General features: G+C 43.7%; 2 protein-coding genes across 13 annotated transcripts in view; one reads left to right on the forward strand and one right to left on the reverse strand.

Moving 5' to 3' along the window:
• The window catches only part of LOC142771727 (uncharacterized), a 189,086-nt gene that overhangs the window by 142,502 nt on the left and 32,399 nt on the right, over nt 1-14,185 (forward strand). The window lies entirely within an intron of this gene.
• LOC142771729 (uncharacterized) lies at nt 1,006-8,159 on the reverse strand. Its single transcript, XM_075873552.1, has 2 exons — nt 7,652-8,159; nt 1,006-7,558 (listed from the first exon to the last, which is right to left on the reverse strand). The coding sequence occupies exon 2, from the start codon at nt 7,451-7,453 to the stop codon at nt 6,467-6,469; it is 987 nt and encodes a 328-aa protein (XP_075729667.1). The 5' UTR covers nt 7,454-7,558; nt 7,652-8,159; the 3' UTR covers nt 1,006-6,466.

Raw genomic sequence — 14,185 nt, forward strand, 5'->3', positions numbered from 1 at the left:
GTACTCATTGAAAATACTAGTACAGACTCTTTAGTTGCAGTGTGAGGGTAAAGATCGACATTCATGAATCAAAACACTTACGTATACATCACTGATGCCGTCCTATCATACTTGGTGGTATAACGATACTATCACTCTCATACATATTCAGGAATTACCAAAACAAAGGTTACACATTCTCGTGGAATCTTGGGAAAGCTATGCAGATTTCTTTCTCAACACGGCAGACAACTATGACGCTTTTGGCTGCATTGCTATGTTAACAAAGCTTATCAAAAATAACGCGGCCACTGTAGATCACCATGATGTTTTCTAATCTGGAAGGACAGTTTTCATCACCAAGCTCTTCTGTAATCTCGTTGCAAAAAATTTGATGGATCAATTCTTTCAAAGACACTCTAAAATCAGATATCCGATGAGACAGTTCCAATATCTGGTATATGTTTAATAAGTCCATTTACCAACCTGCCCAGCAATGCATTGTATACATTGAGCTGTTAAGCTCAATGTGTTCAAATTTTCTCAGAAATATTTTCTTTAAAAATGTACGCTATTCAAGAGTGTAATTTTGTTTTGTTTTTTCTTGAAGAGGTGTGTATTAGTGAGAGCTTTTTTGATGCAGCAGAGGTGAAATGTTGGTTAGCCACTGAATGTGCCTATTGGTGCTGTTTTTACCACTTTGATTTAGTACTAGTGCAATAGACCTTTGGCATGCGTAGAACACGACTAGCCTTTCCATGCTTGAGAGTGAAATAGGGACATACTATATATCTGCCCAATCAGCACATTGAATAAGCTTGCTCAATTTCTATTCTACCTATGTCTTGGCCACAACAGCATGTTGTATGGAGGAAGGGATAGACTGTCATGACGAGAGCCACTCTTTCTTACTATCCAAATATGATTCAGTGATCAAATGCTTTAAAGACTACTAATCATGTTGGGGATAGCAACCATAAATACAGGAGAACTTGCTTACTGTCACTGTATATGGTTTTTATCAGATTATGATATCTTGCTTTCTGTCATGTTTATTACACCATTTCGTACAGAGCACTTGGTTCAAAATCCATGAAATATGTTCTTTGTAGGTCAGAAAAGGTATTTAAGCAAAAAAGAAAGAGAATAAAGACATGCAATTTCGAAGGCCACTTGTGAAAGAGGTCCAACATTTCAAAACACTCTTAAGATCATATTCTTTTTGTGCATTAGTGAAGCAAAGCACCTCAAATCAATGGCAGTGCATTCAAAAAACAGCACGCTGCAAAGTTTTCAAAATCTATCCTTTTTTACTAATTCCACCAGGGACACCCAGAGACTAGAGGATGGCTTAATGATGTCCTTCACTAGTATCTTGTTCACCTAGCTCCTGCATGATGCTCCACTAAGAAGCAGACACACTGTAGGGATGGTGATTAACGCATAATTGTGTGTACGCAATGCCGGACAAAGAATGTCTGGCCTAGAGATCTATCACCAAAATTGAAAATGTCCTAGTAGGACCCCGAAAAGATGCTGGAGTGCTTCTACTTGCTCAGGCGGAAGATTAGTGGCGATCATGTCTACAATACAACGGCTGCCGAAATGTTCTGGGAGTGGTGTGTGATGTGTTAGAACAAGGGTATCTAAGGCGAGAGCTTCAATTTGTTAATCTAGCAATTCATGGACAGGTGTGATTCAGGAATGCCTTGTGTAACCACGTAATTCATGAAGCCGAAATTTACGAGTGGTAGGCAAGTTCTCTTAGCTGTGATGTTAGCACCGTGTATAGGACTGCAACACTATGCGCAGAAAGTACGTTGGTAGGTGTACTGTAATAGTCACCGTCGGGCACAGCTGGTGAGCTCAGGAAATTGACGTCACAGTTTTGGAGAGCAGGTGAACAAAGTCACTGCAATAAAATTGGCACGTAAGTCTGACTTGTGGGAGACAAATCTAGGCCTAGTACGGGGTAGCGGGGACATGTTGCAAGGACGGTAAAAGGGACGACCACTTGATGACCGGCTACGATAAGTTGAGCTGAGCACATACCGACGACAGGCACTGTAGCGCCATACGCGAATCGCACGACATTAGTCAAGGGGGGTGTTAGGACGTTCTTCATGCAACGACGAAAATCCGAACTCGTGAAAGAGACATGTGCACCCATATCAATGGAAGCTTCAACAAATGTGCCATCAAGATGTATTGCAAGTGTGTTCCAGTTCAGACGTAAGGGCAGCAGAGGATTTTTAGTTAATGTCGACAGGGCAGCTTCATCTCCAGAAGCTTCGCAGCCAGGTACATGTGGCTGTTCAACAGCGGCGAGGGAGAGCGACAACGCATTAGGGAACGAGAAGGGCGACTTTGAGGTGGTGACGATGGGATAGTGCGGCCGTAATCCTCAGGGGTGGTAAATGCATACTTGGTGCTGATCGGGTACTCATTGCAGGTCGGATAATGGTTGTTCGATGGACGGAATGGGTTACTGCAAGTCGGACACAGGCCAGAAGGTGTAGATAGCCACTTTATTTATTTATTTATTTGACAATACTGCTAACTCCTGGTGGAGTCGCCGCAGAGTGGGGTTACAATAAAAATGAAGACAATACAAAGCAAAGAACCAACACAATTAGTTAAAACAAAACAGGCGCACAATGTGTAATGTACAGGCGCACAATGTAAACAGGCGCACAATGTATAAAGAAAAAACCAGAAACAAAAACGGACACCCATTCAGGCCGAAATATGAGGCGAAAGGCAAGCAATGCATAAGAAAGGAACTCCACACAATCAACCGGCAAGCAATGAATCGAACAATTCCACACTGTTGGCCTCAACGGTGGGTGCATCCAGGGCGTTCCACTCATCGATCGTTCGCGGAAAAAAAGAATACTTAAAAATATTATTAGCCGATTGATATGGAGTGATTGAAAAACAATGTCGCATTCTGGTATCATAACCTGTTGAAAAATGCACATAATTGGATATACTGCCGTTGAGATGACCTTTAACTATTTTAAACATAAAACGTAATCGTGCGATTTTATTCCTCGCCGAAGTATGCTTCAGATTAGCCTTAGCCACTAAGCCTGAGACCGAGACCCTATCGTAGCGATTGAAAATAAATCTTACGGCTTTGTTTTGGACTCTTTCTAGCTTATTAATATTAGATTGTGTAAAGGGGTCCCAAACAATATTAGCGTATTCTAGAATAGGTAAGACAAGTGTTTTAAATGCTATAAGCTTAGTATCACAAGAAGAATGACGAAGGGAGCGTTTTAAGTAATGCAGTTTCGACATTCCTTTGTTAGTGATCTCTGTTATATGATCATTCCAGCGCAGGTCGCTACGAATGTGAAGACCAAGGTACTTGTAGTGCTCGACGCGAGATAGGATGGTACCGTCAATTGTGTAGTCAAATGAGTGTATATGTGTTTTATTTGCGATAGACATGACAACACTTTTCTTAAGATTTACTGACATTTGCCATGTATTGCACCATTGAAAAAGCTGATGAAGTTCCCTGTTCAGTTGCAGTTGATCATTAATAGAGTTAATAACGGAGTAAATTACACAGTCGTCCGCGTACAACCTAATTTTTACATTACAATTGTCAGCAATATCATTGATGTAGAGTAAGAATAATAATGGTCCTAACACCGATCCTTGGGGTACTCCCGAAGAAACCGGAAGCATGGTTGAAGTAGCTTGATTAAACGAGACACACTGTTTTCTAGAAGTTAAGTAAGACTCTATCCAGTTACAAATTGTACTATTCTTTAAGATGTGCGAAACTTTAAGTAGTAGTTTTGGGTGCGACAGTTTATCGAACGCCTTGGTGAAATCCAGAAAAATAGCGTCAATTTGAGTATGATTGTTGATCGCCGAAGCAAAGTCATGAATTACCTCAACTAGTTGCGTGACGGTGGAGAACCCATGCCTGAAACCATGCTGTGCAGGTGATAAAACTGAGTTGGCTTCCAAGAATTTCATAACATGCTTGTAAATTACGTGCTCCAATAGTTTACAGCATGTACAGGTGAGGGCTATTGGTCTGTAATTGGCTATCAGGTGTTTATCGCCTTGCTTATGTAGGGGTTTAACTATCGACGTCTTCCAGTCATCAGGTAAAAGACCAGTGGACAGAGATAAGTTATAAATTAATGTAAGATACTTGGCGCACCATAACGCGTACCGCTTTAAAAACGCATTGGGTATTTCATCTGGACCAGGACTTTTTTTTATATTCAGGTCTAACAATAAATTAAGTACCCCAGATTCTGATACATCTAAATTTTCTATAGGGGGCAGATCACTAAATTTTTTATAAAAAGGGGAGCTTCCATCATCTGTGACAAATACAGATTTGAAGTAATCATTAAATTCACTGGCAATTACAGTAGCATCAGAGGTAGAAGCATTATTTACAATGAAGGTATCACAGTTTGAGATCACCGGTTTTATGAACCTCCAAAAAGAGGCAGGGGACTCTTTTATCATTTTACTCAGCCTAACATTGTAAAAATTATGTTTCTCTTCTCGCATCTTAATTTTAAGTTCTTTAGATACGCTTAAGATTTGATTATGAATATTTGTGTTATGGTGGAGCTTTTTTTTAGCTTTCTTCAAACGCTTAACCTTCCTTTTTAAATGAATAATGTCCCGTGTAATCCAAGGATTGGATACGTTAGTTTTTTTAGTTCTAAGGGGTACAAAAAGTTGTATGCAAGCATGGACCATGTTTCTAAATTTTACCCACAAAGCGTTAACATCACATGTGTGAACACTGCGAAAGAAATCGTCGTAAGATGATTCCAACATTTCCAAAATAGATACATCATCAGCTCTTGCAAAGTCCTGAAAACTTATAACCTTAAAATGTTTCGTCGCCTTTAAAGAAGGAAACTGTACAAGCACCGCATGATGGTCGGAGATGCCATCAACTACATCACACTCAATAGTTCCCGGAATGTTGCTTCGAACAAAAACGAGATCCAGAATGGATTTAGACTCACCGTGAACACGTGTACAATCCTTAACTATTTGTCTTAGATCAAAGCGAAACGCAATGTCGATAAGTTCTTCACCACACACTATATCATTATTAGTAGCTGAAAATGTATTCCAGTCGATTCCCGGCAAATTAAAATCACCGCAAAGAATGAGCTTTGTGTTTTGCGATATAAGGGAAGCTATAAATGCTTTCAGCTCTTCCAGGACTTTTACATCTTCGCCGGGTGGTCTGTAAACTACTCCAATTACTAGGCATTCGTTTTCAAAAAACAATTTGCAGAACATAGCTTCAGCTCCAGGTGGCTCGGACAAGCGTACTACTTTTAAGCCTTTTCGAAACAGAAGTGCCACTCCCCCACCCCTGAAATTCCTATCTCTCCTATGAGCGCAAAACTGAGGGGGCGTGAATTCGCTATCGAAGACACCGTTGTGAAGCCATGTTTCGGTTAAGGCGATTACGTCAGGATCGTGAATTGAAGTTAAGTGCTCTAAATCGAGGCCCTTGCGCACAATACTTCGACAGTTTGCGTTGAGCAGTTTCAACGAAAAGGGAGGGTGCTGGGGTCATTGTTTTGCGTTTCTAGAAACTGCAACCTTATCGTTAGATGCTTCATCCCAGGTATACAGAGTTCCATTGACAGACACCTTGTCGTAGGAAAGTTTAACCCGATCCCCGCGTTCTCTGTGTACACTGGTACAATCCCACAACCTTTTTCTTATGTTCCGTACTTTTTCTGAGTAATCTTCGGTCACATACATACCAGAATTTTTTAGTTTGCCACAGTTCTTTAGAATTGATTGTTTTTCTCTATAATCAAGTAATTTAATAACGATTGGTCTCGTTTTGTTTGGGCGTTTTGATCCAATCCGGTGACATCTTTCCATACCATTTATAGAAAGCTGAAGCTTTTCTTGAAAAAAATCCCTAGAAACACATTCACACAGAGATGACAATGTTTCATCTGCGGGTTCACGAAAACCGTGAATAATAATGTTATTGCGCCTGCTGCGATTTTCGAGATCGTCAACTTTATCAGCAATAGAGGCAATGCTTTTATCTATGCTCTGCATGTGGGATTTCATAGAAGCAAATTGCTCCTGAGCATTGGCAATCGGTATGACCGATGCCTCCAAGGAATCTAGCCTGTCTTTGAGCTGAACTAAGGTGTCCTGTAAAGAAGTCTGCGCCGTGCTATAATCGTTCATACGGCGAATTATTTCCTTTTGGCCTTCAAGAACGTGAAGTAGTAATTCATGATCACTTTCAGAGTCTACTTTTGAGCTGCGCAGTTGGCGTGATACCTTATCATCATTAGGCCCTGGGTTTTGCTCAACGTCACCGCACAGTAATAGCACATCAAAAAAGAAAGAACTTAATGAACATAGTAGACTACAAAATGCACATTTTCGCTTCTGTGGGCAAGGCAGCAGGACAAGAAAAGGATCATTGCTTCGAAAACATTTAGCACCGCTAAGGTAACTGACCTGCACAAGGAAAAAGACGTGCTTGTTCAGCATAGTTGCAGGCACGCTGCCGCCTCGCCCACTGAAGATGCGCAGGGGTGGCGGCGAGTATATAAGTCCTGGGCCGGATGACGTCACGTGAAAGGAGGTGAAGGCATGGCTCGCAAGTGCACACGAGGCGCCTGGTTGTTCGATGAAACTGCAGTAGTTCATGAATGTTGAATTTCCGTGTACTTCGCCAGATAGGGCACGAGAAACGTCGGCTGGGCAGAAATCCTGATCGGATGCCGGCATAGGGCTGGACGAAATGGCGACCAGCATCTGCACAAGGAAAAAGACGTGCTTGTTCAGCATAGTTGCAGGCACGCTGCCGCCTCGCCCACTGAAGATGCGCAGGGGTGGCGGCGAGTATATAAGTCCTGGGCCGGATGACGTCACGTGAAAGGAGGTGAAGGCATGGCTCGCAAGTGCACACGAGGCGCCTGGTTGTTCGATGAAACTGCAGTAGTTCATGAATGTTGAATTTCCGTGTACTTCGCCAGATAGGGCACGAGAAACGTCGGCTGGGCAGAAATCCTGATCGGATGCCGGCATAGGGCTGGACGAAATGGCGACCAGCATCTGCACAAGGAAAAAGACGTGCTTGTTCAGCATAGTTGCAGGCACGCTGCCGCCTCGCCCACTTGCCGCAATAGTAATGAGCGACATGTCCCACGTGACCACAGCGGAAGCAGATTGGCTTATGATCAGCTGTTCGCCACTTAGACGGGTTCCTGGTTCGAAGGGAGTACAAATGGCAGCATGTCGTGCCCATGGAAGCTATTGAGGCATCAGTATTGTTCAGGGCGCATACAGTGGACAAGAGAGCCAGGTTAGCGAATTCCTGGCGGACAACAGCCTGGATCAAGGAAACGGCTGGCGTCGAGGCTTCGAACATGGTCAGTTTGTTAAGAGTCGGGTGTGTGGCTTTGAGTTCATGTCGGAGGATGCGCATTATGTCTTCAGTTGTAGACGGCTGACAAGAAGGGGCTTCGCTAGATGAGGTTGCAGCTGTTTTGGGTAGGCGGTGGAACTGGTGCAAAATGCGTCGTCTCTTTGCCTGCACGAGACAATGGAACTCTTTCATCACGTATGCAATCAACAGTCATTACATTTGTAAATACTAGCAGGTTTAATGCATCAATGGCGATACCTTTCAAAACAAGTGGGACCCTGTCAGCGTCGGCTCTGTTGGCATCGAGCTTTTGGCAAAAGGCTCACACCTTAGAATCTGCGGACTTCTGCAGTGCCATCCCCGCGCCCAAACAAAGACTGACTTACAACCTGTAAAAGCAGCTTTCCGCTTTCCTGTTACAGTGCCACTTTTCTTAAAGTAAGAAAACTCACGGATAAACGAATCAGACATGAAATGCATAGATTGACGCTGCAAGTGTACCTAAATGCTATAATAGCCCCCAAAGGAATGACACTCTCCATCACCCCAGCCATCACAAATCTCGACGAAAGCAGCCAGGCAGCATGGCAAAACGTCCTTCTATAGGTGTCACTCAAGCTAACATTGCAATCAGCCACAGTGGAAAACAAGTAAAGAAACTGACCACCATGACCAACGCCATGCTGCGCGACAATAACCACTTATCAAATGAGGAAATCGCCCTAATAACAGCGTTTGAACCAAATAAATACCAAGAAATCATGAAAACTGCAATTTGGGACCTTAAAAGAGACAATGTTCCGAACCCCACACTACCAGATGTTATCCTATATGACTCCAACACATCCACCCACGAGGCCACTCGCAGCACGAACGAGAACACACCTATCAACACTCGCTGCGATGCTGTGATTGTAAACCTATCAAACACGAGTTCGTCAGCTGACAAAGTAAAACTATTATTTAAAGGACTAAACTTCTGCCCAACTAGAAAATCTTTTCTCGAGTTTCACTTACTCCGAGACCTCTACAACTTCGCTAGAAAATTGCGGCTGTGAGAATATTTCTTAGTAACATTCCAAAGACTTCCCGCCACGAAACAAGCGATTAGACACCAAATAGTCACCAAGACAAGTGACTATAGACAAGTGGCTAGACAATATTACAGGAGTATCACAGACAAAAGGGTAAGCGGGAAAACAGGACGAAATGCGAGAAAAGGAGTATGTTAAACCTAACATCTAGGACTGATATAATATTAACACCCGCTGACAAAGGAGGGGCAATTATAGTTTTAAATACAGCCGACTACCTAGAAAAACCATACCGTGCACTCAACAACCTAAAATTCTACAAACGCCTCCCAGGTGATCCGACAGAGAAATACACGTGTATTGTAGCAACAGCACTGAAGAAGCTGTTGGACGAGACGCTCCCTGGATTTCGTGCCGACCGGTTGTGCGCCCGCGCGCTCCGCGCGCTCGCGACCTTCGGCGTCATCGTAGCTCTGGCCGACTGGGCTGGCCCTACGTCACCTCCTGTCGCCGGCTGTCTTCGGTGACAGCGCAGCTCTGACCTACTGGACCTGCTCTACGCCATCTACAGACGCCGACAACATCTCTCGCAAGTGTACCCCGTCCTCGGACTTTAGTGACCGTTCTTCCATCTTTCCTGTCTCTCCTATCCCCTCAGTTTGTTGTTGCTTCTTCTTCCTCTTTCCTATACCTTTACTTCTACCCTTTTATCCCTCCTTACCCCCATCCCTTTGTGAGCTCTGTGGCGGTGTCGCTCACTGAAGCAGACAATAACGGGGCTCACTTTTCTCTTCCTTTCTCTTAAGAACCACTCCGAAGCTGTTGGACGAAGGAAGAATGACACGCAGTGAGCACAAAATAATGCGACCAGTACACCCTCATCCAGGTCGCTTCTACATACTACCAAAAATTTATAAACCCGGTAACCCAGGCCGACCAATCATTCCAGGTATAGGCACAGTAACCGAGCCCATATCGGGGTACGTAGACAAATTAATAGGCCACATTCCTTGCACTCTCGCGTCGTATGTAAAAGACACCGCACATTTTCTTCGAGATATTGCAGACCTGTGCGTTCCGAAAAACTTATACTTAGCTAATCTTGATGTGTCCTTACTGTATACAAATATTCCCCACGATGATGGCATAGCGGCATTAAAAAACACGTACACACACCATAGATAACCTGACACCCCAGATTTCTCTGCCGTCGCAAGGCTAGTATTAGAACTGAACTCATTTGAGTTCAAGCAAGAGTACTTTAGTCAAGTCAGCGGAACCGCCATGGATACCAAGCTCGCACCAAACTATAATAACATTTTCATGGGAAACCACACAAATCAATCAATCCGTGTGGTAGACCAACGCCTCCTCTAGAAAGATTCCTGAGGAATGGCTCGCGCTCGCAGCGGAGTTGGCCTGCCTTCCCTTTTAAACAAGCTCCGCGCAGTGGCGCTCGCGACCGACACTGTTATCACGGCGACGGGCGGTATCAGCAAGGAGGTTATACTAAATATAACCTCCTTGGGTATCAGCTAAGCGTTCTTCATCTGCGGCCCATAGAGGCGCGTCAGTCGAGAGTTGTTCGAGAGCTGCAACCACAATTTCAGAGGCAATGCAAAGTGTTGCGTTGTTGCACCGTCCGCCACTAGTGACGCTAGCGACCAAGAACGATTTCAAATTGAAGGAGAGAAAGGATGTGGCAGCTGTTTTTTTTTCTCATGCGGCAGGCATCTTTTTAGAGGATGCGTTGGGTAGACGAACGCGCCACTTTCATATTTGCGGACTCACCTGAGTAGCTTGTATTCGCCGTCATTTTAGTGCCAATGTGGCTTCGACGCTGCGGAGATTCGTCCAATTCGCTGAGCATACTCGCGAAGGTGTCATCTGAGGCGTCAGTGACGAGTGGATTCGTGGTATGATTGGTACCTTCGCGGAACGTCAAACGCGCACGATGGACGGCACGATGAAACGTGTGTATTAACCCTCAGGCAGCGAACATTCGTAGGTGATGTACTGCCGTTTATTTTCTTTGTCATGATTCCAAACAAACTTATGCATGTTACCTATTTCTTTCTTTTACAAACTCTTCGGGCCGTTAGAACGTGGTTCGATTTAGTTCGTATTTCGATCCCCGAGAAGTGTAGGCGGGTGATATCGAAAACGTTGGTATGTCATCGCAATTGGGAAGTGTGTAATGCATTATTGCAGCACTACCTTATGACGCTTAACTTGGAAACAGTGGAGTGTGTTTTGAACACCGACTGTAGAGCTTGGAATGCACTCGGTCAGAATAACCAGGGGCGCACTTGCACAGCAAGCGTCGCCGTGTGTATTAGCGCTGCAACCAGCATTGCCTACTTTTGTTGCGATTACTTTTGTCCGTGTTTGTGATCCGCGTTGAACTGGAGCGTGTGACTCTTCGGTTATTTTTACTGCGGGTCGTCATAACGTCAATAAGGTTGTGACCAGTATGCAATGCCAGTATGCCCACTTGTTAGTCTTGCCTAGAATGATTACTACTCGAGTCATAATGCTACGATATGCCGTACAGTGCATTAATCGTGGTAACTTATGCAAATAATCATGGTTTTATGCAAATGAAGCACACGACATTGCAATTCTTGAAACAGTTTACTTCTCTTCTTGGTAGGAAGTGCTCAACTTTTACACAGGAACACAAGAAACAAGCGCTTAGCTCATTCGATAATTAAGTGATTTCGCGTCAAAGCTTATGTATCAGCAGGGTTTCTGTATTCCTTTTAATTCTCAGTACTGATACTTTCAACAATGACTGTGCAATGAGGATTTGTCCTGGTGCTTTACTTAGTGAAAACAATCATATTAAGTGATTGCTTAATACAAAAAAACTTTTGCAACTTTGCTAAGGGAATGCCACCTCTGCAGTTCACGTGAATACCTGAAACTGTTTCGACAATTTTTCAAGAAGACATTGCACCTTTCGTGCGAGTCGTTCAGATCTCTAATAGATTAAATGCTGTGCATAGTGTCAAGGTTGTTATAAGGCATTAAACATGCACATTTCTACCGAACACAGTGTTCCGTTACACAGTAATCTGCTGTGGTAGCATTTTTTTTTAAACTCCACTGACATAGCACTCGCCACGTCACATGTCCAACTGATCAAGTTTGCCCTCTTTAGATGTGGAGTATACAAGGTGTGCACGATCGACAGAATGGTGGAGCATGACTGCCGCAGTTTATGGCTTTTTGGCCGAGAATCGCACAATACGTGGTTTAGTGCTGATTGCTCATCCATGAAGGCACTCTTTAGTTTTTAGTTAAAGGTGGCTATCTTCATACAGAAGGGCTCTCATCAACTTTTTATTCAAATGAGCTTCACCTATTTCAGCCAAGCCACTCGATAATATAATATTTGAAAGGGCTTCAAGATCACTTTGAACATTTTTGTCTTTCTTGTGGAGACAATTGAAACATGGTACCACGAACACAGGTGGCTCATGTACAGAGATATTCCTTCATTGTTTTAGATGTCTGCATCTTGACTTTCCTGCAAAAGCAGTATGCAAAGGCCAGATGTTGCAGAGGTTAAGCTTTAAGCTAGATTTAATGCAAATGAGTTCTGCAGAAACTTTCAAGGTAGCAGAAAAGTGAAGAAAGGGAAAAGACACAACCACCTGTTTGTGGCATGAAGCCTCTAGGAAGTTCATATGGATTTCACAGAAAGAACACCTTCTTTGTGGCTGAAAAATTCGTCCTGGTTCGGGGATCGAACCCAAAACCAATGCCTTTCCGGGGCAGTCGCTCTACCAATTGAGCTACCCAGGAAGCTAGCATTTGACACGGCGAATTCATTGGCAGCTTGAAGCGCTTGGAAACAAGTAATGCAATTGAGTTCTGCGGAGACCGGAAAAGTGGTTGAAGAGGCCCTGCGACAGTTTTGGACAGGCTGATGTAGCACGGGAATGCGTGTAGCAATGCTTACGAAGATGAATGCAACAAAAATTATGGGAATTGGTGCACAGAAAGTGAAGTTAAGAGTCCTGAAAGTTAAAAGCTCGAACAGACGACAGCATGAAACGTTTTTTTTTTTTCGCATTTCACTCGCCTGCTGACGTCAAAGACCGCTTTCAATCACAGCGCGCGTCTCGTAAAGATATACTGAAATGTCACCTTATAGTGGCTTTCACACAATACCTCGCTACCGCTGTTTTTGACGGCGCCCTTAGCATTATTGCTACAAACCACGTGCGTCGGGTAGCCCCGCCGCGGTGGTCTAGTGGCTAAGGTACTCGGCTGCTGACCCGCAGGTCGCGGGTTCAAATCCCGGCTGCGGCGGCTGCATTTCCGATGGAGGCGGAAATGTCGAGGCCCGTGTGCTCAGATTTGGGTGCACGTTAAAGAACCCCAGGTGGTCAAAATTTCCGGAGCCCTCCACTACGGCGTCTCTCATAATCATATGGTGGTTTTGGGACGTTAAATTCCACAAATCAATCAATCAAATCACGTGCGTCGGGTAGCAGATGCTCCTACGGTCACATTAGAGTGTACTAGAACAATGACACTGTGTAAGATACACGCATACTTTTTGCGCGGGGTCACTTCTCGGTTTGCTTGCAAGACACATTCTACGGCAACGCCTGCGCCCACCCCCTGGTGCAGTTTTGGCTCGCTAAAAAGGCCGCAGGTGTTTCCATCTTTAATGTCTGGCGTAACATAACCTCGTTCGCAGACTAAATGTTGCCTTCGTTGTTCTGAAAATACATCGTTGAGGAACAGGGGCGATTTCTTTCTGAGAAATTGTAAAAAGGGTTTTTGCTGTTTTTAGCATTCACACGTATGGCCTAGTTACCACGAAATGAATATGGCGTGCTATTTGTTGCGTCAAGCCAATCAAAAGCGAACAATCTGTCGTCACATGACACAACATCACTTCTCATAATATAAATAGCCGGTGTGTATCGCCGTAGCCTGAAATCAAGGTAGTTTGTCCCATGATATAAAATTTTAACACTGTTGATTTTGGCGTTGCTGTTTGCACAACAATATCAGCGCGTTCCTCATCACCAGAAGAACCGATGAAAAATGCATGCTCAAATAGTTTGCAGGGCCCCTTTAAATGTGTGGAGGATATACGACAGCGTAGCAGTGCGTCAGTGATAGCGAAAGATTTAAAGGGGTCCTGCCACAGGGTTCCGAGTTATGAAAAAGTTCCAATATTTTTTATTTTATTATTTATTTATTTATTTACAGGTTCTGCAGGCCTATACTTAGGCCCAAGCAGGAGGGGCAAAAACAACAAAAAAAAAGTACAATGTCACAGCACTTAATTAGACAACTTATAGTGCACTTGCACAACAGAGTTACGGCACATAAACAGTGATCAGAACACTCATGCGCAGCAGAAGTCAACTAACTACATTACTCGGGCACTGCGAATACACACCATATGGATACATCATTCAGAACTAAACAAAAAAAGTTTCAAGCTGTTTTTCAATATCTTCGGACTGAAAAGCACTTATTGGTAAAGAGTTCCAGTCAGCAATAGTCCTAGGGAAAAAACTATTTTTAAAAGCAGTGGTACGGGCAAAAACTGGCGCCAATGAATATTTATGCTTATGTCTTGTTTTTCTAGAAGATAGAGGTTTCACACAGTTGGGCAGACTTGTTGTAACTTTACCGGAAAGAATTTTGTGTAGGAACGTTAACCGATTAATTTTCCTGCGAGTTTCCAGTGTTTGGATATCATTTAGTTGCATAAGTTGTGTTGGCG

The sequence above is a fragment of the Rhipicephalus microplus genome, chromosome 9 (assembly GCF_043290135.1).
Source record: "Rhipicephalus microplus isolate Deutch F79 chromosome 9, USDA_Rmic, whole genome shotgun sequence".
Classification (NCBI taxonomy): Eukaryota; Metazoa; Arthropoda; class Arachnida; order Ixodida; family Ixodidae; genus Rhipicephalus; species Rhipicephalus microplus.

What these genes read in the sequence shown, in the direction of transcription:
- LOC142771729 (XM_075873552.1), bottom strand. Translation starts at nt 7,453, where the DNA reads ATGCGCATCCTCCGACATGAACTCAAAGCCACACACCCGACTCTTAAC.